General features: G+C 37.8%; 1 protein-coding gene across 2 annotated transcripts in view; it reads right to left on the bottom strand.

The window, feature by feature from the left end:
* Nucleotides 1-13,307: 13,307 nt before the first annotated feature.
* mpped1 (metallophosphoesterase domain containing 1) overlaps nucleotides 13,308-23,671 on the bottom strand; it is a 35,688-nt gene continuing 25,324 nt past the window's right edge. Inside the window, exons 5-7 of one of the 2 annotated variants that reach the window (XM_081363347.1) lie at nucleotides 17,200-17,315; nucleotides 15,685-15,798; nucleotides 13,308-13,833 (exon numbers count right to left, since the gene is read on the bottom strand). In XM_081363347.1, coding sequence (XP_081219473.1) covers nucleotides 13,751-13,833; nucleotides 15,685-15,798; nucleotides 17,200-17,315 — 313 coding nt within the window. In that variant the 3' untranslated portion in view covers nucleotides 13,308-13,750. Of the gene's footprint in view, nucleotides 13,834-13,916; nucleotides 15,100-15,684; nucleotides 15,799-17,199; nucleotides 17,316-23,671 lie in introns of those variants that run through there. The other variant, XM_081363346.1, reaches the window with a different exon arrangement.

Genomic DNA, 23,671 nt, shown 5'->3' on the forward strand with positions numbered 1-23,671 from the left:
GTTTTATGAAATGATTTCTTTTAATTTAGACGAACTTAAGTTTAACTGAAACGGCTGGGATGTCTATTTCCCAGCATGCTTTTTGTGCAAGTTTAATGTTAAGTGGGAGATTTAGTAGTGATTAATGTTTTGTTATGCTAATTTAGAAGAATTCATAATTGATATGTATAAATTCAAAATAAAAATCTGCCAGATCTGCTTACTTAAACTTTGAATTTCTTAACTTAAAAAAATTGAGGCAACTGATTGCCTAACATTTTTTGAGTTTTGCCAACTCATTCGGGTTTATAGTGGCTCTTCTCCTTTAGATGATCTTTTAGATTAATTACTGCTGGCACAATCACTAGAAAACACATCTAAACAACTCTTTCAAAATCATTCAGTTTACCACCTGCGTATCTTCCCTGTATGCTCTCCACCTTAGCAAGTATTTCTCTGATATTTCTCTGATAGAGCAGACTCCACGCAGTAAGATCAAGGCGTACACATCAATTGCAGCATATATTTGTGAGATGAAAGGGATGGTAAGGGTGCAGAAGTTCAGCAGGCCCGAGGCAGTTTCACGAGCTCCCACCCATTTGGCTTTTTAACTTTGCAGATTGAAGCTAACCTAAAGGCAGTGACCGGGGCTCTCTTCCTGCTCACCTAGAACAAATATGGACACGTCCTTCGGCTCGAGCTGCTGAGGAGAATCAGGAATCGCTGTTTAACGAGAACAGCGGCAGAAAGAGAAAGAGATGGAGTGGGAAATGTGAGGATTTAGGCTAATGAATCCAACAGCTCTTACATTTCGGTTCTGCGGGTCCAGGCATTAGGACTCGATCTCATCTGGATTGTAACCAATCAGAGATCAGCCACCAGGGTGATTATGACAGAAAATGGGAAGTGACAGAAAAACCCTCCTTTCCATCAAGGACTTTTCCCCCTAAACTTTGTGCCTGGCAGTCAAATTTCCTCATCAGGATTTTGATGAGACTCATGGGCATACGCAGTGACAGGTTCATTTCTACAGCGTCTAATTGCTTTCAGCTTTCACTCAGCCAGGTCCCTTATTAGTCTGCATTTAGCACACATACAGTAAACCCGGGCAGCCAGCTTCACACCCTATCCGACTTGTAAAAATGATACTGTGCCAATCACATTTTGAAATCTTTCAGCTCAAATACTGAGATTTACTGCAAAACAACATATTGCGTAAGAGCTACAGAAAAGTATGTTAAAGCTATAACAGTGCATTATAGTCTATGATTAGTTCCTTAAGGGATGGTTTACACAAAAATGGCAATTCTGTCATCATTTACTCACACTCATGTTATTCCAAACCCTCATGACTTTTGATCTGTGGAAGACGAAAGGAGACATTTTGAATGATGTACTGGTCATTCTTCCCTGTGCAATTACTATGAAAGTAAATTTGAGACAGTGGGAGGTTATGCAGTGAAAAGCAGCAGTGAAATAAAAAGATATGTCAGCGATAAGAGCAGAAAGAAGGCAGAGCTTTTGCTTGAGTGACGGTTGATATAATGCAGCGAGATGAACCTGAACATGACTATCAGAGAGGAAAGAGTCCAAGATGGGAAGTCAGATAATGTCTTCACCCAGACACAGACTAAAACACACACACACACACACACACACACACACACACACACACACACACACACACACACACACACACACACGTTTTCCTCATGGGGACCAACAAATGTTCCCACAAGGAAAAGGATTTTGGATATAAAGAGATATTTTACCCAAAATCGATCCTATTTAAACACTTCTGGTCTCATTATGAACAATTATTTTTGTCTAACATCCCAAATAGTTCTTATTTTTCATCCCTCCCCCCCCCACAACCACCTGTCATACAGAGACCAATGTTCACAATCCAATCAATTCCTAACGAATTAAAAACACTGAATATTCTGTTTTCACCAGAAATGTCAGTTTATGTAATAAAACAGGTTGCGAATGAAGTTTAAACAATCATAATTGTCTGTTTGTGCATGTGCACTCTTAAACAGGCTTGTTTTTATCCCCTTAAATGTCATCAAATTCTTTTTCTTTATTCTGTCTTTCCTTTTCCTAAACAACAACAAGTTGTTTTAAAATCCTAGCACAATGCCTTCAGGTGCTCACTCCAACTCCAACTCCGCATACATTATCCAGGGAGGGGGCAGACCGCTTTGGGGAACTTGCTATTGTCCGAGGGCAATTGAGTTGATTGTTTGGGCCAGGAGAGAATCTCATTAGAACAAACGCACGGTTTATTCATTTCTCTTTTTTTACCCCACTCGATCACCCTGTCCCCGCTGTTAGCCACCATCTGGGGGCCCCCCTCGCCGCGGTCCCTGCTTTTAGAGGACAGAGGGGTGGAAATTGGCACTAAGTGAAGAGATGGCATGCGCGCAACAGAGGGAACAATTTTAATTAAAATGTTTGCCCAGAAAATAATCTCTCGAGTAGCCTTGTTAATTATGACTAATGCCTGCAAAGGTAGCACACGCAAAACGCACGGCGTGTGGGGGTGTTCACCATGGAAACGCGCACGGACGGTGTTTTATCCCCCCTCAAACGGAAGTGAGACGGCTCTCCTCCTCCTTTTGTTCCTCACTGAAGCAGCTTGTTTGGCCACCCGGTGATGTGACTTTGTTGTTAATTGGGTCATTGCCTTTACTGCAGCGCGCTGACTCTTCAACCCTGATGTGAAATCCCAGGTGGGCTGTAGCGCAACACAAACATGCACTCATATGCACACCGTCCATATGTACACATCGGCGCATTATCGGAGGAGAAACTAACTGAGGAGAATTAGAGGAGTTAAATGCTGATTAGAAGCTGAAATATGAATTCACGCTTGCTGAACTGAGACGTCTGCGGGTGAATTTGTTATGTGGTTTATGGAGTCTTGTGTCGCATCCCGCAGTGATGTGTGGAGAACACCGTGGACCTTTGACGGCTGGAGTTTATGTGGAAGGCACACAATCTAGTTAAACAAACTTCATTTTTCCTCATGAACCTCTAGAGGACAGTTGAACTCGTACTCTTTTGAGTGTGTGCGTCACAAGGTGAATGTTTGTGAAGTATTGGGCCAACGATTTATAAGAAAGAAACTGAAAGTCATCATTATCAATCTGGCTGAATAGAGCTGGCATCGCCTGATATATAACCGGATACAGATATAGTTTAGTATAACATCCACCATCATTCAAAAGAACAGTGACTTTCAATTTAATTGCTGTCTGTGTGAATGCTCATTAAGTTTGAGGCCAAATTCAGTGTGTCTTAGTCAAGTTAGTGTCATAATAAAACCTGAATTTTAATAAGTCATGCAGAATAATCATAATTTACCTCATAATTTGACTCTCCTTTACATTTCTTTGGATGGAAGCGATAGGTAATTGTGAAATAAAAATTTAAATAAATAAAATCACATTTTCTTAGATATAAAGTTACTAGATAAAGAGCTTCAACTAAAACATTCTGTAAAGTTGCAATAATGAAAGGTATTGAAAAAGTTACTTTTGTGCAATTGTGAGAAATAAAGTCACAGTTACAAGAAAGTTGAATGACTTTAGATAGATAAGAAATCTAAGGGGTAAGATAAAAGTCATATTTGTTAGAATAAAGTGCAATTGTAAAATGCGAAACAAGTTACAAGACAAAGTCACAATGACCTTCATTTTTTCACTCTCAGGTGTATACGCGAGTATCTGATGAGAGAGATGATGAGTGTAGATGACAGATCTTATTAAATTTCTGTGCCACACAAACAAGAAAAAAACAACCAAAAATGTGAGACTTTCCATCTTCTTCTACATGAGTGACATTTAGAGGTCAAATTTCTCGCAAAACATGACTAGAAGCCATTTCACTGAAAATTAAAGCATCTAAAAAGTCTAAAGTGATAAATCTATGACATCTGTTTGTCTGTAATCTTTAATCTCACTGTCTCAAAAGCACAAATCCTAACGGAAATCCACAACCCCTTTCTCCAAAGCACCTCAAATATTTATTCAACGGATTGATGTTCCTTCGCTTTTATGAAATAATCAAAAATGTTTAAAAAGCATGCGCTGCCTTTCTCAGAGACGGCGCTCAATAGCGGGCAGGTGCTCCTTCTGTCTTTATGGTCTGTAAAGGGGGGGGGGGGGGTCTGGTATCTTGTCTTAATAATAAAGCCAGTGAGCCGCAGATCAAACAGCGGTTTGGTGTTACAGAAGATCATAATGAACCTCGGCAGCAGGTCTGGAGTCAGACAGAGCCGCATGCAAACACCGGGGAGGAGAGCGCAGGGCGCTGGGACGTGCTTCGATTCCTGATATTCCTGCCTCTGTCTGTGTGTGTGTGTGTGTGTGTGTGTGAACGGTGGTGCATGAGAGATCTGCATAGTTATGAGTTAAAGGCAGAGCGCTTTACCTTATTCATCATATAGATACAAAGGGGTCATCAGAGCACCACAGGAGATCTCAGGGATATTTAGGTGTCAGCCTCTTTCTGGCATCATTTTTCCCCTTAAAATATACGGTTTGTTTGATGTCACTTCCTTCTCTACTGAAAAGACCAGCATATACACTATACAAATACTTCAAACAACTGCACATTTCCTGTTTGATTTAATGTGTTACTTGCTGTTTCTTTGTAATTGTTTGTGAAATGTACTAGCAATTTTTTTTTTTTTTTCAAAATTGTTTTTTACACCAAATTGCTTTTGTGTCCCAGCATAAATTCCATGAAACGTTCAAAATAAAGTAACACTGCCACATATAAAGGACACATAGTTTGATTTAAAATCATTTTGTGAGATACAAAGACGTGTTTCTGAAAAATAAAGTCGCAAATATGAGATCGATTGTCACTGTTGTTGATATAAATCATATGGTCAACATGCCGGTTTGGTAAAGTTGGTAAATCAGCAAAGCCATAAAGCAGGAGCTTGAAAGCTGGTCAATCTACATGTTTTTTTCTGATTAAGCTGGTTGACCGAGTTGGTCTTGTTGGGCTGGTTAAGTTTTATATCATACGTCAAACATCTCTCCATTATCTCCTTTATGTACCTCACATCAACTACATTCTCACCAATAAGTTTTCTTCAGTTACTGATGAAGTCACTTGGCAAGATGGAAAAGGTCAGTGACAAAAATGAAGGGTGGAGTGAATGGAGTCCTCTGGAGAGGTTTGTCCTCAATCACCATCTGAAAGGAGCTTTAAACAGGTGAAGCAAAGTGTGTGTTAGGATTTATTGGCAGAATTATTTTCTTTTTAAGTGCTAATACCGCACAGAAAATGTCAGGATTTTGACATGCCTGTTATTAGCTTTCATAGGCTGTGTCTCAGGGAAATCATAAACGCAAGGGAATGTGTGGCTAATGGATACTTTTGATTTCTAAAGTTTACATTTTTGGCCTATAAGCATTTTGCCATTTGCAAAACTTCTGGACTACACTGGGGAGAAAAACTTGACTTTTATCAGGAATATCTAAGCATCCTTAAATCTAGATAAATATAGCCTACATAAAAAGCAAAACTTCTAAAAGATATTTAAACTAAAACTTTCATTTTGCCATCATTTATCAATGCCATCTATCCAAACCTGTATTTCCGTCAAAAACAAAACCAGATATTTCGAAAAATGTTCATGCTTCTCTTTTCCATAAAAGCTTGAGGGTGAGGAACTGATTAGGATATTGGGTGAATTCCTTTGAGACAGAAAATGCATCTTAAATATATTGTTCAAACCATCTACAAAAGTGTATTTTGAGAGTACACCAAGTGTTTAACGGTTAGGGTTTGGGTTAGGTGTAGTGGAGGGCTTTATAGAGATATAGAATAAAGCAGCATCCAATTATGATTTTAACAAATATAATCGTATGCCCCGAATATGTTATCATTGCATGTTTTATAATATACTACAATACACTGAGGTGCAAATAGTATCTGCCACTATTTGCACTAAATATAAATATAGCATTTAACGCTATTTGCACTTATTTGAATGTGAAGCATAAACTGCTGCAAATATATTACTTCATTTCCAGCTATCTTTTCTACTTTGCACATTTGCCAACATTTGGAAAGAGATGCTGATAAAAATCCAACAACAATGATACCATCAATGCTACTTCCACAGAAAAAGTGCAAAGTTAAAGTTGCATAATACGCACAACACCCAGTCAGATGCAGTTTAGATGAAAGTACTAGTCCACAATTACATTCGGTCAACTGCAGGATCAGTGAAGAAGGGGGACAAAGACTAACTTGTGCTCTGGAATTCAGAGGTGGCTAAACCTCCCGCAGATCTGCAGGTGTGAATAGCCTGATATCAACATTCAGGGCACTCATTTTGCCTCTATAATGTGCAAGGCTCTCTGGAGAGCGCACACACACTTCCTGAAAAGCATCCCATTTCTTGCTTCATGAGTCATTGGAGAAATTATTCACTGCACAAATATAGCTTACATGTTCTTCGTATCTCATTAGAGCAAACAAAAGAACAGAAACACTGAATAATTTTGATTTCTCGATGTTCCAGCTAATTATATTCTTTGGAGGCTGCCTGCAAGCAGCAGGACACCGTTTTAATTTGTATCCTCTAAAAACCCTATTAAAAGGAAGCCAGCCAAAAAGTTCACTATGTTCACAGCACTTGTTTTTTTGTTTTCCAGATTGGAAAAGTGAAGCAAGGTAATTAAATGTAAAGTGGGCAGCAGTAAACAGTAAATCAAAAGGCAAACACAAACAGAACTCCCCTTTACAAGTACATCCTTAAATTTGCCGCTCTTGCTTTGTAAACAAACAAATTGCAGCAATACGCAAAGTAAATATTGGTTATATTTTAAATGTAATATGAGAGATATTCAGAGATAATATATTCATAGGAATCACTGTAAGGCATTACTGTGCGTGGGCTACAGTGCTGACTTACAAACATGAATTCTTGGAGCAATTCATTAAAGGCTTTTTAAGCTTTCGATTAACAAAAATATTATAACGGTACAGGCCATGACCCAAACATGAAACTCGGGTCTGTTCTGACATGCCCTCGTCACTGAAAACCAAAACAAAACATGGATGGATGGACGGACGGACAATTAGATTCTTTACTTTTGTACAATAGCAAATGCCAATTTTGGTATTTGATGTTCAAAGTAACATCTGGGTCCTGAAGCAATATCAGTTAACCAATTATCTAAATGCTAAAAATGATTTTATCATTTTTGGGATCATTCCAAGTTCATATATTTTATAAAAAATGATTATTTCTTTCATCTTTTAAAACAGGACTTATCAGCCTATTAAAATCACCGTGGAATTCAGTGTAACATTCTTGACACAGAGCTGGAGATATCTTATATGCAGAGTTATAAAAATATGCAAAGAAATGCATCTTCCATGCAAATATTCATATTAATGTTCATCTGTGCAACTGGAAGCTGTGTTTCTGGTGATGGTGGGAGATCAGTTCTCTCATTCAAAGTGAAGAGTCAAATTAAAGACAAAGACCGAGGACGCACACACTCACAGACACACACACACACACACACACACACACACACACACACACGAACAGATTTAGAGTCATGCATTTTGTCAATCTCTCTGCATGCTAATCTGATGATGGATTACATGTTGGAGGATGTGATGAGTTTTGGCAGACCGTCTTCACTGCTTTCCACTTCACGGACAGAGAATCCGAACAAGACTTGTAAGACAGTTTGAAGTTTGTCGTCAAGGAAACCAATGCGCAGCACCTGCTGGAATTCAAACCTGGCACCAGCCCCAACAACTCAACAAATCAATAGCATCGGCCAATCCTATGGCATGCAAGGAATATATATTGCATCTAAAATATACATGCGTGAACGTGTTTAGAAGAGCAACAGAGAATAAGTGTGAGAATAAAGTGTAAATGTCAAATACTCATTCATAAGTTTTCCCTGAGCACGAATCAAACCTGTTACATCAATATCTCATTTCAGAATCTCAGAACAGATGGCTTGACATGTCCAAGGTCTGTCTGCTGCTTTCCTTCATATTCTGTCATCAGCACGCCTGTAGTAGCACTCACAATATGTGAATTTGCAAATGACTCTATAACCGTCCTTTCATTGCTATTTAGACTCTCTGACTCTGACTATATTTATTACATCATAATCATGACATCATACTGCAGAGTTGATGCCATTATTGATCATCACCAGATGCATCATGTACATTAAATCTTCAAGTGGATTTTAAGTGCAACATACAAAAAAGTATTTGCATCTTTGAAAATTAAGTTGCATGATTATATAGGTAAAAAGAAACTGTTTAACACTTTATTTTGATGGTCCACTAAAAAATGCTGGGTTGTTTTAACCCAATTTTGGGTCAAATATGGACTAACCCAACGTTGGGTTAAAAATGCAATTTAAAAATGGACAGACTGCATTTTGGACAAAATCAAAAATGGACAAAAATGCAATTTAAAAATGGACAAATGTCATTGGTTACATTAAAAATGTAACCCAACGGTTGGGTTTGTCCATTTTTAAATTGCATTTTTAACCCAACATTGGGTTAGTCCATATTTGACCCAAAATTGGGTTAAAACAACCCAGCATTTTTTAGAGTAAGTTGCAAAGTTACTTATAGTTATAACTATAAGTAACTTTGCAACTACATGTCAACTAACTCTCATTAGAGTAGTAGTAGACTGTCTGCTTAATATCTGCTAACTCTTTATTGTGATGATCCTCCAACAGACATTCTACTGATTATAAGTAACTTTGCAAGTACTTGTCAACTTATTCTACTAACCTGAACCCAAACACCTAATACTCTAATGACTTAGTGTTATGACTGTTAGTTGACATGTAGTTGCAAAATGACTTATAGTTAGTAGAAAAGTGGACTATTTAAGTAAAGTGTAACCAAATGTTTTTGTCTGAAATACTACAGCAACATGTCTACATTTGTCTGACCAATCAAGCGTAGCTCAAAGCTCACAACGATTATCTTAATCTAAAGAGTAGATCAGTTGATAGGACCAGATTTTCTCCTTTATGACTAGAAAGCATAAACCTTAGTGGAATCTTCAACAGGAGCCATGTGTTCATTTTCATAACATCACAGAGCTGTAATTAAATTATATTGGCCATTGCTGTTTTGTGAGCGATAGAAGTTGGATCAAGTTAATTATTAGTGCATATGTTTGAGAAGAATTATCACTCACAGCATTATTTGTGCATATTGCAGAGCCCTTCCAGATGTTGAGAATGAATTTATCTTTAAAGTTTTGGTTGTGCTACATGAAATGAGATGGAGAGAAAGTCCATTTACCTGCACTTTAGAGAGACAGATACACTTTTAGAAAGTAAATAATGCAGTGAAATTTTTACTTAGGCATCAGTTTTCAAGGTGTTTTTAACACAGGTATTGAATGTTGTAAGATGTCGAACTAACTAATCATTATTATTACCTTGTCCCACAAGCATGATGTCATTGGTTGCACGACTTAGCAAACCAGGGCACAGAATATGATTTATTAATTATGAACAATTAATATTGTCAGTAAGTGTTGAAGGACCCCAGAGCTGCAAAAGGATAGTATTTTGAATAGTCCATATATATATATATTCATTATTTTCAGAGACTTTGAAGAGAAAGCCAAATTGTCTCCTACTTTGCATCCATTGCCAAAAACATTATAAAGAGACAGTGAGTCAGTGAAAACAAAGTTTGAAAAGAGGAATGAACCCTCACTTTATAGGCAGAGTTTGAGTCTGACCAGCAAAAACTGTCAGTAAATGCATGCAGAGAATATGAAATTTGTTGGATTCATCTCGTGGGTTGAGTATTTAAAAGAAAGTATTTAAACATTCAGCTATCCATTTTCATTATATTCTGCTTTGTTTCATATTGGGGTCCACCTAAATGTAAAGCTAAAAAAAATGTAATGCCACAGACTCAAACATGATAGGACAAGCATCCGACATCAAGAGGTGGAGATGGCTTTGGTACAGGACACTTTGGACATCATCAAAACAGCATTAGTATAATGGTAAAAATGCCCTGCATGTTGGTAAAAAAAAGAGCGGGCACCAGATTGGCTAAGAACTCAGCAGGGACCTCCCACCCCGAGGCTCTGTTCCGACACTTTGCTGATGACAGAATTGGGAGTTTTCGTCATTTTTGGCATGGAGAAAGAACCATCGCAGAACAAAAGAGTGAGGGGGTGTGCTGGTTTTGCATGACTCCCTACGGAGTGAGTCCTAGACGCCCTAAGCCATGCTAAAAGTGGGAGGGAGAGGCTAAACCTGGCAACCCAACCTAAATCTGGCATCTTAACAATTCTTAGACTATTTGTGCTGCATTATGAGCAGACGACTTAACACTGTTGTAAATTACAAAAGATAAATAAGACTTATCTATATCAAGAACTAGGCCATTTGTATTCTGCATGCATTAAGATGGCTACTATTGTTCTTTGCCTGTATCAATGCCCCCTGAGGCGTTTGCGCTGATGATGTTTCATATGTTAATGAAGCCAGCAATAGGACAATGCGTCTTGACCTTGCAAATAATACATTCTACTTCTTGACTTATAGTTCTTTATGTAGGTTATAAAAGTTTTTAATATACGGCAACATTCAAAAGTTTGGGGTCGGTAAGATTTTTGAAAGAAATGTGTTTTGCTCACCAAGGCTGCAGTTATTTGATCAAAAATAGTAAAGAACAGTAATATTGTAAAAAAAAAATCTAATTTAATACATTTTAAAATGCAATTTATTGTTTATAAAGTTCTAATATGCTGATTTGGTGCTCAATCATTTCACATTATGATTAACAGTTATGCCGAGTCATATTTTTGTGCAATCTGTGATACCCCCCCCCTCCTCCTCCAAAAAGTTCAAAACAACAGAATTTAATTGAAATATAATTATTTTGTGACTTGATAAGTGAAAGTATTAACTCCTTTCAGAAGAAGAAAATCATACTCAATAAAGCCTTAAAATGTTGGTCACATATAGATAAAAATGTTTTAAGCCCATGCTGAGATTTTTTTTTAATGTTTAACCCAATGCAGCGGAGATCAAAGCAGTAGTTTTCCATCTCTCTCACTTTGGAAAGAGTGAGATTCAAGTGTAATGAAACTAATGGAATCCATAACTTCAGAAAGGTGCTGCATACTTCATTTTCAATTGCATTTATGATCCATCGTATTGCTGGATCTAAATATTAAATATACATATATAAATATTCATTACACAACGGATAGTCTCCAACAGTCAGTCTTACTTCAAGGGAAAGATGGTAGCATTTGTTTGAAGCAATAAGAACATGTAGTGTTGATTGATAAAGAATTATATAGCCTGAAAAATTTCGCATAATGCGTCCATGAACTTTTAGATATTCATATGAATGTATAAGGACAAAAAGTACATATTTTAGCCCATGTAACATCTAATGTGTTTGACCATTTGCAGTAAACAGTATATACAATCCCATTTAAAGCACATTCTCCTGCAACTACTTAACTTTAATGAGTAGATACAATTATTCAGGGATAAAGATATTCCCCCCAGAGGACATTTGTAGTCATTAAGGATGACACTGTAGCAAATAGCAGCATTCAGTTTCCAAATTTTAAAAGGTTTCTTCATAGAATAAGTCAACCAACTTCTGCTTCAGGATATGGGTAATTCAAAAGCGATGGAAATTAAACATCTTTGTCACAACAAACATTGTCCATAAATAAGCAGCATATGACAGTAATCAGCATGCATTGTTGCGGCTAATTGTTTTGTGTTTTCTTTTCTCCAGCGGCGGTTGCATACGCATTTGTTCCACCCGTATTCCTTCGTAGTTTCAGAGTGAGCCAGACGGCACACACCGGGACGTTTAACAGCGCTAAAATGCAGTACACCAGGCCTTTTATTCAGCTTTAAGAGCTTGAAACGGCTGACAAGAAGATGCCGAAGATGCATTTGTGAGTTTATCAGAGACACAGAGAGAGAGGACATTGCTGTGTAAAGCACACAAGTCGACAGAGAGACAGATGTTGATGGTGCGTACTAAAGAGGATTCACTCAATGGCACATGAGTAGATGGCACAAAAAGATCTAAGAAAATGGAGGTGGACACATAAGGAGAGTAATAGGGAACATATAGGTAAAAAGTGGCCAGAGATGGGAAGGATAACAGAGAACAGTCTTTAATGGCATAGTAAAAGCCGGCTCGGAATAAATTACCTTCCATCCCGCAGGATTACTCATGTAATTATTTGAATGAGGGATTTCATTAGGATGTGCAGAGGTGTGGAAGAAGGAAGGCCGAAATGATACAAGAGTGAGGACAATTTTTTCCTACACGAATTAAGTTTTAGACACGTGCAGATAATTGATATGAAATTCAGAGTCCTTTGATTAGGACAAAAAACATTAATAATGGGAATCTACTCGTCTGAAACGCAGCTAGAGAAAAAGACAGAGATGAAACAAAAGAGAGATTGAAGAAGAATGAGGGCATAACCAATTGATGGGGGTGAGTTTTAATTTAAGAGGCACAAGGAGAGATTGATGGAGAAAATGGGATATATCTTGGTGGTAGTGACGCGTCTGAATTTCATTTGTGTAAATGATCTTTGAAGAAAATACAGAAAAAAGTGTGCACACCCAATTACAATTCAGAAAACTGAAAGAATAGCATTATATATGTATGGAATATATATATATACACATTAACACTCCAACTTAAAACACTCTTAAAACACCCACAGGAAGTCACATGATTTTTGTGAACACTTGTTTTTAATTTTGTGTAGTTATGTACCATATTGATTAACAACTGATATTAGAGATCGTTTCATTTATCTGTACCAGTTGATGTTGGATATTTAATTGTGGATGGTGTTTTCTCATATTTTGACATTTTTATTAAGTGTCAGATTGTCAGCAAAAGTTAATCTTAAAAAAAAAATTAATAACACAACAATTACCTTTTATTTTTCATACTGTACATTACAATATTGTGGTGCCTAAATTCACTTTTTAAAATGATTGTAAGTGTTTTATTTTCATTTATATAGACAAAAGAGTACAGAATTGTAATATTAGCCATTAGTTATTAGCCATTGGTCAAAATTTGACCTTAAATTTGTTTATCTCTGACTATGTGACATAATATGATGATTTTTAAGGTATGAAATAATGTTAATGTAAATAAACCCATTCTCTTTATATACATTTATGAATCATGTAACTTCCTGTGGAGGTACTCTGATGACGTCATTATGTCTTCAATGTGAAATGAAGCGATAGAGACAGGTTGAGTTCGAAACGTTGACGTTGATGATCTTTTCCAGAACAAAAAGCAGTTTCGACAGTGAAATTCCTCTCTGCTAGAATTTATTCAACACCATAACTCTTTAGATGGCATAAAATTAACTGACGGGAAAAAAAAAATCTCTCAAATAAAGATTTTTTTTATCTTTAGCACTGAAATTTCACTACACAAGTAATTAAACAATCCACAAAATCTGTAAGGAAATTCAGATCAGCATGCTGGGAAAAGAAATGACTGGAGCACAGCGGTAAACCTGATGACAACGTCTTCAAAGGAAAGGCCCACATACGGGCACGAATGAATGGAGAGAAAAAACAAGAGGAAAGGCACATGACAGTGTGAGCCACCTCTGACCGAGTGCAAACAAGTGTACAAACAGCAAGAAGCCCTTAAAAATAAATAAAGATGAGCATCCATCTCCCAGGCATCAGCTCATCCTTCCTTTCCTAGTCCAATATTTTCTTTCTTCCCTTCGATCTCTTCGTCCTCTGATGCTTTCTTTTCCTTGGGCTATGAAAGAGGAGCAATTGATCGCGTATCAATGCACAGGAGCCCACAGACGCACACACACACACGCAGAGTGACAATTCGTTCGATTTGTTCATTTTTATTCATCCAAATATGGAAGAGATGAAAACCCTCTGCACATCTAACAGAACCGTCATATTAGGCCTAATGCCACACACAGTTAATGCTGAAGAGCTGTAAAAACACATGGGAATAAATTATCGCCAGGAGGAATGTTAATAAATTAGAGTGGGGAACATGTGGATCAAAGTGCAACGTATTCTTGTTATGCAAAAGCGAACTTTGTGCGCACGACAAGAATTTGATATTCGGAGGAGGGACATTAACGGCACGCTTTAGAAGAACTTTTAAATATTTGACCTTAAACACTTCAAACTACTGTAAAGAGTCCACACTCTGGACTGTTTGCTTGAAAACACACTCACAGTTTTACACGTTTACAGTAAATCGAACAATCAAGAAGATGTAAAAAAAAGTGGAGAACACAGGAAAATATTCTGACTTTTTTTTTTAGTTTCCCCCCCCCCCCCCCCCCCCAATCACTTTCCTGTTTAGGGCAAATTTATTTCTTCCAGTGTATGGCCCCAGGTTCAAAAGAGCAACATATAACAACAGAGCAGTTAGGAAAAAAGTAGGATGAGAGACTGAGACTCGGATAAAGAGAGAGAGAGAGAGAGAGAAAGAAGTGGTTAAGACCCTGAACAAACTTGTTTGCACCATAGCACTGTTTCCTCTGTAACTTTCAAGAGTGGATCCAGAGCAAAAGAAAAAAATATTTCCGAGTCAGAGGTCCATTGAGGCTACAAGGTTACAATGTTCCTTAAATAAGTGCCAGCCAAATGAGGAGAAAGCTTGGCTTCCATGACCAAAAGTACATGCGATTGTCACGCCGATTCAAGTGCAACACAAGAGTCAAGTTCAGAAAAAGAGTTCAAACGTCTGTGTCAGTGAGAATGCCACTATTTTATGTCTGAGGGTGGCACACGGCACAAAAATGGGTGGAAATATCCGTGGGAATATCCAATTTAGCGTCTCTCGCTCGCTCTATATACACTACGCAGCATCTGTATACGCTCAAGAAAGGGACCCTGAATGAAAGAAGGTGGCGATGGGCGGGGTCTCGGTTCAATCATGAGCTCCTGGGATTGGGCAAGTCGAAAACGATGGGTGCGTTCATAGGCTGGAAGTTCACCGTGCACGCAGAGGCGTTAACAAACGTGGTCGTTCCATCTGTCATCATACCGTAACCTAGCTCACACAAACATAAAGGACAGAGATATTACCATTGCTTAAGTTGAAAAACGTCATGTACGTGATGCTGTAGCGAAAATATATGTTTAAATACAGGTAAAAGGTGAAAACCGATTTTAATAAAATCAAAAACCAGGATGAAAGTGTTAAAAGCTAAATGGTAAGTACAAATAACCATGCGGTGTGTGTGAGGGATGAATACTTTTAAGATTTTTAACCACTAAGACATTGCAAACAGCAAAAAATGACACATAACAGACTAATATTTTCATGTTATGGCACAGAAATTACGCAAAAATATGTCAGAGCCAAACACAGACATGCAAAGCACAACACACAAATGTATACTGCAATCACATTGCCCTCTATGAGATTATTTCCTCTATCTATTATGAATATGAATGTGAACTAGTTCTTGCTATAGTGCTGTCAGAAGGCAAAGCAGCATGGGACATACTCTGCCTTGCTAACCCCAAAACAGGGCGGATTGACGTGGCAGCGTGAACAAGATCACAGGGCTGTGTGGATTTTCATGCATGTGATTTATAGACAGTTGGGAACATCATCATCTGATGTGATTACCTTCATGAATGTGTCCAAATACATGTAGTTTGGGCTGAACTCTCCTCTGGACGGTGTTCAATAGCTCCATACAGCCAACACGTTGCATCTTCCTGGGCACCCAGTCCAAGAAACCTGCAAAAAAGGAGTATAATTACTAATATGAAGATCACAAGTCAAAGAAAATCAAAATATGATGTTGGTTTAATTTGTTTCAGTTATGCTTTTGGAGTTAAAGCAGGACAAATACCAGACATATCTTGTAACCAAGTTAGGGAAGGGAATCATATCGAAATTAACAACTGTGGTTCTGATTCAACTTAGTGGTTTGGGTTGCTTAAGGATGTGTTATTAATTTTGAAGAAGAAATTTGACTTGTTTTTTGCCATAATCTTGCACGTCAGAGGTGCTAATTTAAGAACTCTACCAGGGTAAAGTCTTGACTCACTGAATGTTAATTAGATGAAGTGACTGGATGCTCTAGAAAGGTTACAGAACTGATTAATATTCATGAGCTAAGACTTAACCATAGTATGATTAGTAAATACACATCCTGGATTTTGATTTTCCTTTCACAATTAATTGGTTGAGTCCAAAAATGTTACACATCCAAAACCAATAACAAAAACAAACATGAAGTTTGGGTCCAGATTGCAAACTGGTTCTTGATTCCCAAACCTACACTAAGTATAGAGCGAGTACAATGATTTCTTTAAGTTTTTGACTTCAATAAAGGCATCTGACATTCTTATGTCCATCTGTATTGTTTTTACATGCAAACAAAAATTTATTTTTGTGAAGAGACTTAAGCTGCATCTGAAATTTAAGAAAAGCATGCCAATATAGTATGTCTGAATTATAGTATTCAAAAAACAGTAGGCGAAAAAGTACTTCAGCTGAGACTCTGAAGTACGCATTTGATGGACACTTTACTATCCCATGAGGCCACGGGTGAGGATTTCTCAATTGTGGTGAAGCGATGAAACTGGTCGCGAAGCAAGTTTCAAACTATGCAGTATCTACTATACAGTTTACGATTTCAGATGCAGCGTTACTGTATATACGAATTGACTGGATCCAAGGTGATCATTAAAGACTATAAACTTGATTTTACACATGTAGTCTGATGTCTCTACATACATAATGCACGGACTTACTGTGAATCTTCAGAGACCTCATTTGAGGCTAATGATAAACACCCACATCTGCACGAATGTATAGTGAGACACATCTTTACCATGAGAATTACACATTGTCACATTCTCAAAGCCCAAAAGCTTAGTGTTTTAAACCACAGCTGTCTTTATGCACAAACTTCCATTCTCCGTACATGACTGTGTGTGTGAGGGTTTTATTATGTGCGAAGGGATTTGCTGCACTGCGAACAGCGTCTCAGCGTTTGCATGCTTTAGCAGCCTGCTGTAGCAACTCCATCTGCCAAAGCCTCAAAGCAAAAGACTGTGTGTGCGCAAGGATGAAGACAACATAATGGGAAATAACCATCAACGCATGCTTTGTGTGTGATTTAGGTCTTACCCAGAGGAGGGCAGTGTGTGAGAAGAATATCCGTGGAATCTGGGATCTGATTCCACTTCTCCAGCAGAGCTTGTCCTCGTGGAAGATTAAAACCCCAGCCGTAGTACCATGGCTGCCTGAAAACATAAAGAAAGAAGAAGAAAAAAACACAGTTAAAGCCTGCTGATGTGACCATTACTTCCAATATCTTCACTTGTGCTTCACTGATCTTTTACCCAGACTGCCCAACCACTGATGAAAGATGTAAGATGACATTTCCATGTATGGTGAATGTATCTGTGAGATATCTTAGGTTTATGATGGAAAATCCCCAAATCTCAAATAGCAATCACTTTGAAATGACTGTCACGTCTTTTACAAAATGTAATAGAGAAAAATAGTTGAAACAGAAGTGTAAAAGAAAACAAAACAGGAGACAAATTTAGCTGTGGTGGGAGTTACAGGTATGAGGCCGGATAAGATTATGTCCTCATCTTTCCCCCCCCCACCTCCCATCACTTCCTGTCATCTCTCTGCTGTTGACTGTCCAAAAAAGCAGGGGCGTGAGGACGATTTGAAAAGCTTGGCTCATGAATATTAATTAGGTGATGTAACGCTCGCCTAGTAGTCCAAAATGATCGAAAAGGCTGGTAAGTGGGCGCTTCACATAGAGGATTACCATTTGTGCATTTGATCAGTCCACTGCCAATGCACTTGATTGGCAGAGGCTTCTCCTTGGTCTTTAAGTCATTTAAAATTAGGGCTGTCAAAAACAATGTTTTAATTTAGATTAATTCGATGAACTAATACATTTAATATAAATGTATTAATTATTAAACAGCTCATTTAAAATATTAAATTCATTAAAATAATTTAATATTGAAGACTGATGAATATTTTTATGCCTGTATGCATATTATATACACACACACACACACACACACACACACACACACACACACACACACACACACACACACACACACACACACACACACACACACACACACACTTAGATTAGGGTTCAGTTCTCACTATGAACTAACTATTAACTACGTCTTTTGCCTCAATAAACTCCTAATTACTAATAGTTAGTAAGATAATTGTTAAGTTTAGGTATTGTGTAGGATTAAGGGATGTAGAATATGGTATTAATATGTGCTTAATACGTAATAAACAGCCAATATCCTAGTAATAGTCATTCTCATAAGCAACCAGTTAATAGTGACAATTCGACCCTAAACTAAAGTGTTACCATTTATATTTGTGTGTGTGAGAGAGAGAGAGAGAAATGGGGAAAGATCAGAAAGACAGGAAGAGAGAGAGAGAGAGGTAGAGAACAGGTAGAGAGAGACTGTGTGTAAGGACAGAGAGGGGGGGTTGATGGTTTTGCCTATGCCCCATCACTTTGATTGCAGATGCACCAAGCTTGAGTGACGGTATAGAAATTAACATGTCACTAACAATCTGTCCCCAGATCCATCTTCCTCTGCTGTGGCGGATTTGCACAGTATGTGAGTATGTTGAAAGACTCTGAGAGAGTGTGTGTGTGTATGTGAGAGAGAGAGTTTACACATGAAGCTTCCCTTGCCTCTACGTGGATTTTGCAATTTATAGAGAGCAGTCACTTGAAACATTTACTTTTATAGCTGGCTGACGCATCGGTGTCCTGCGCTGCAAACAAACACACACACACACACACAGACACAGACCCTTTGAGGAGCTATCTAGATCAGCTCTGGGTTCCATCATCTTAAGAAGGTCAAGAGGAAAGAAGGGGCTCATGGGAAAGCAAATACTATTTTCATTTGATTTCAACTGATTAATATTCAAATCACTTCTATCATCAGAGTCTAAACATTTATGATCAAACATCCGAAGGCACATGGACGCAGTCTGATTAATTCACATCTCTAATCTTAAAACATTTAAAATGGCCTTTGCATATTGATGGTGCTATTTAAATATTCATTTCCATCTTTACACGGACGTCTCAATTACACTGGATCGAGAAAGTACTCATTATTGGTGTCCCAAACATCTTTTCTAACTAAGTAGAGGGAGATTAATAAACAGAAAGAACATGAGAGAGAGAGAGAGAGAGAGAGAGAGAGGGTTGCATGTGAACACAGAAAGGGAAAGAGAAAGGGAAACACTTTGAAAACTGCTTTAAAATACAAGCATGATTCAATCATGAAATTCAAAAACTCTGGCTCAGTTTAATGAAGATTATTTCAAGCCAGAAGATCAGACGTACACGTGTAATTCCTTAAAACGTGACACGGCAGAGCCAGTGATGTACTAAACCATCAGGGTATTTATCAGTTATTATCGGATGTTTTTTTCATTTGTCAAGGTAAGAAGCAGAGACAGCTGTTTGCTTTCATGCCTTTACTCCCATGATGCCACACCAGCACAAAAGTGAAAAAAAAAAAAAAAAACCTTTGCAAACTATGTTTTAGGATTTTATACAGCAAATTTAAGGGGTGTTTGTCCACGTAAAACATCACCACAATGCTAAGGTGTTGCTATTTGGTTGCTATAAGGTGTTCTGAGTGCTGCTAGTGTATGTAGATAGGTTGTTGCCAAGTCAAAAGGGGCTGTTTTTGACCAGGTAAAATGAGTGTTTTCTTACAATACTAATGAGAATTTTTAATTAAAGTATATTACAAACTTAATTTAGACCCTAAAGAATCATATTAGCTTGTACAAAAATGACATTACATGACCCCTTTAACAACGTCAGCATGGAGGACGGCATGATCGGTTGAGAAGTGCCCGGGTGTCGGTCCATCTATTATTGTTTTCCATGTTTGTGGAGTAAATATACTGTATGTAAACTGTGTTAAAAAAAAAAGGCGGGTGACGGTGTTTCGTACGGCACGTGTATTGGCCAATCAACATACACGTATGTCACTAGTAGTTCCTGTTCCTGTTCCTCCTAAAAGACATTCCTATAACTAAAATCGATCCCAGTTCCTGCAGTGTGAACACTCCAAAAAAACGGGTATTTCGGCCACAGGCATAGGAACTATTAAAACGTTCCTCTGCTGAGAAAGCCAGTCGCAGATTAATCACTCACCAATCAGAACTAATCAAATAGTTGGACTAGAACTGCCATGTTGTTAATGTCTTTTTAAAGTAAGTCTATTTAAAGTAAGAGAAAGGTCTGGGTCAAATCAGTGAGTGTGTCTGCATGCAAAACCTGCCTTGACCAAATGATATCAGTGCAGTTTTGCCATAAATCTTTAAACGCAAGGCTGGAGGAAAAAGGCTGTTAGGCCTTTTTTGCTGCTGGTAAGGTGACGCACTTTGAGTGGAAAGATAAAATGGGTACGAAAATTGGGGAGAAATAGATGGAGAATGCGAAGCAGAAATATGAAGTGTCATTCACAGGTCAGTAAAGTTCGTCCTAACAGCCCTTTTTACATCCAGAAGCGCTCTATTCCAAAACCTTTCTGACTATGGAGCCTACAAGACAGCTTGCTTCTAAGGGTACATTAACACATCAACAATGTACTAAAAACAGAAATGTTCTTCCTTTGTATTTTTCACAAAAAGACGACAACGTTGTCAAAATGATCCCCGTTCACGCGGATCCACAAAAACTATTAAAAATGCTGTATTCTGATGCCAGGCCAGTAGATGGCGATGTCACTTTGTAAAGAGACACCTATAGACGTCAAAGTTTTCACACATTTGAATGTTTGTAGTTTAAATGGAGATGATAGTGGTATCATTTTTAGAAACATGCATTTTGAAACCAATGATCAAAAATGTGCATTTTCAAGCCCCCAATACACTGTTTTCGTGTGAATGAACAGTCAAAACATATAAAAAGTTTTCCGTTTTTATCTGAAAATGGACTTGTGTAAAGGTGACATCCTGACTATCATGGTGGAACCTCATAAGTGAACGCTTTGAAACACTCTCCTGTGTTCTCACACTTTCTGAATAATGAATTTTCACTTTTTGAAAATATTTTTAGAGCTTTCTTTCAGCTAAAGAAATACAACTAAAGTAAAAAATATACCACAGAACTTTTCCATGATTTGATCAATTTCCATGGCTTTTCCAGGCACGGAAAACACACTTTTGCAAGCTTTTCTAGGATGGTGGGAACCCTGTTTCTCCATAAGCAGCAACTCAGCAAGCTGTACAAAGAGCACTTTGCATGGGAGTTTAAAGCTTCATTCACTTAGCTTGTAGCAATGCATTCTGGGATTGTCCTATGCACAAAGAATACACATGATTCTGCCTTAGTATTTGGCTAATTTAGGTATATCTTAGGAAGCGGCTTAATTAAGTTGCCTACTTTGTGAAACAAACTTCAAGATGAAAGCGCTCCTACAGTATGTACCTCCATAGGCAGCTCACTAGATTTTGGAACATAGCAATGCATAACTAGACATGTGTGCACATTTACGCAGACACATACAAGCTATCTGCAAATGAGGAGAGCTTCTGTTCAACATCCTCACCTGTGGCTGCTGTAATTACAGATGCTGGTGGTTGCCTGATGCTAATTACAGAAGAGATGTACACATTCTCTGTGTGTGTTTAAGATACTGTATGGGCATGGCACAGAAGCAGGTATGAAAGTGAATAATTAGTAATGCGATGTTTCTGACAATGACCCAATTGTGTGTACGAAGGAGAAGAGGTTAGGAATCTACAGGGATAAGCTGTTACATCTCTGAAGAGTTAAGAGGCAATATCAGACAGCCTCTTGACAGTGCACACACACACACACACACACACACACACACACACACACACACACACACACACACACACACACACACACACACACACACACACACACACACACACACACACACACACACACACACACACACACACAACCTCATTAAGAGAGCGCGTTTCAATTAATAGCTTGCAGGTCACAACAGTCCACTGAGATATACTAGCACATAAGAAGTGCTGTTAACATCACACATGTGCTCACTTACACACTTGCACTATGAGTGAACAATAATACAACTTTTCTAATTTTCCCGAAATGTCTTATCGAACAAGAAATGAAATTAAAATAAAAAGGTGAAATAAAAACAAACAAACAAACATTAATCTATAATATCTCAAATGATTTTATCAGTGAAATCAAAAAACAAAGAAATATAAAATTCACACACAAAAGAAAAACAATGTAGGTCGGGACTTGATTTTATCGATTGGTTGTTAAATAAATAAAATAAAATAATACGGATTAATGTGTTTTTATTTTATTTTATCATAGAGAATAAAAAAACTAAGAAACATAAAACCACACATATAAGAAAAACAATGTAGGTCGGCTATTGAAAATAAAATAAAATAAGTAATAAAATAAAATAAATAATAATAATAATAAAATTTGTCCAGAAGATAAGTCACATGCAACATAAAATAAGCTGTGAATTTTCCATTTCATGTCGACTTAAAAAATTCAACAAGAGGGTTTTACTGAAAAGCTAAAGCATAGCATGCCGTGGAAGCGTACAAATATCAAAAAAAAAAAAAAACTATACAAAAAAAAAAAATCTGAACTAACTAGTTGACCTCACAAATCAACTAAAGCACTAGTTGATCACTGTGACCCATCTCTAAGTTTTCAGCCAGTGTTGTATATTTAGTACAGGTTGCTGTGTTGTGTAGTTGTATTTCAGCCAGTGTTGCATATTTAGAACAGTGTTGCTGCATTTTTCAAGCCGTGTTGTATATTTAGCACAATGTGCTGTGTTGTTTTGTTCTGAACTACAGGGCCGGCTGGACTTTGATGTTTAATCTGAGAGAAGCAAGCGGTCCATTCACGCGGGGCTCCAGTCCGAGCAGCACAGCAGGAGAGACACACACTCCACAGAACGACAGAAAGGGAGAAAAACCCTGGAAGGCAGAGTATATCAGTCTCTGACAATAAAGGGATTAGCCCAGGCTTGAGCTGATATGAGTGTGTATCTGTTTATGTTTTTGTCAGACATCGCTGGCTGCACACATGCTCTGCACAACTTCACTGTTTGCCTGATTCCCCCACTCGGTCTCTGGGTTAACATGTGATAAATATGAGACATTTGGTCCCCAGCATGACTAATGCAACACTCAGCATGCAAAAGTGAAACCAAGACTGCTGGCCATGACATATACACACATTCACAAACACACACACACAGTTATTAGCATGTTTCGATTCAGTACCTGATAATGTGGAATTATAAAAGAAAATTTTAATAAAAATAAATAAAAATGAAAATGACATTAAAATACAATCAATCGAATGAACACCACAGCTCAATGTGAGCACCACATTGGTTTCCACCAACAATTAAGCACTAATGATAGTCTTAAGTATAAATTGAGGGGTGGATAATGAATTTGGACCCTGGGAGAACGTTTCTGGTCCATTGCATCCGATCCGGACAGTCCGAGAACCAGCAGTAACAAACCCATCTGTGCAATGAGACATCTGCCCACACAGCTCGACACCTCTCTCAAA

This window comes from Scardinius erythrophthalmus (genome assembly GCF_964197995.2).
Source record: "Scardinius erythrophthalmus genome assembly, chromosome: 4".
NCBI lineage: Eukaryota > Metazoa > Chordata > Actinopteri > Cypriniformes > Leuciscidae > Scardinius > Scardinius erythrophthalmus.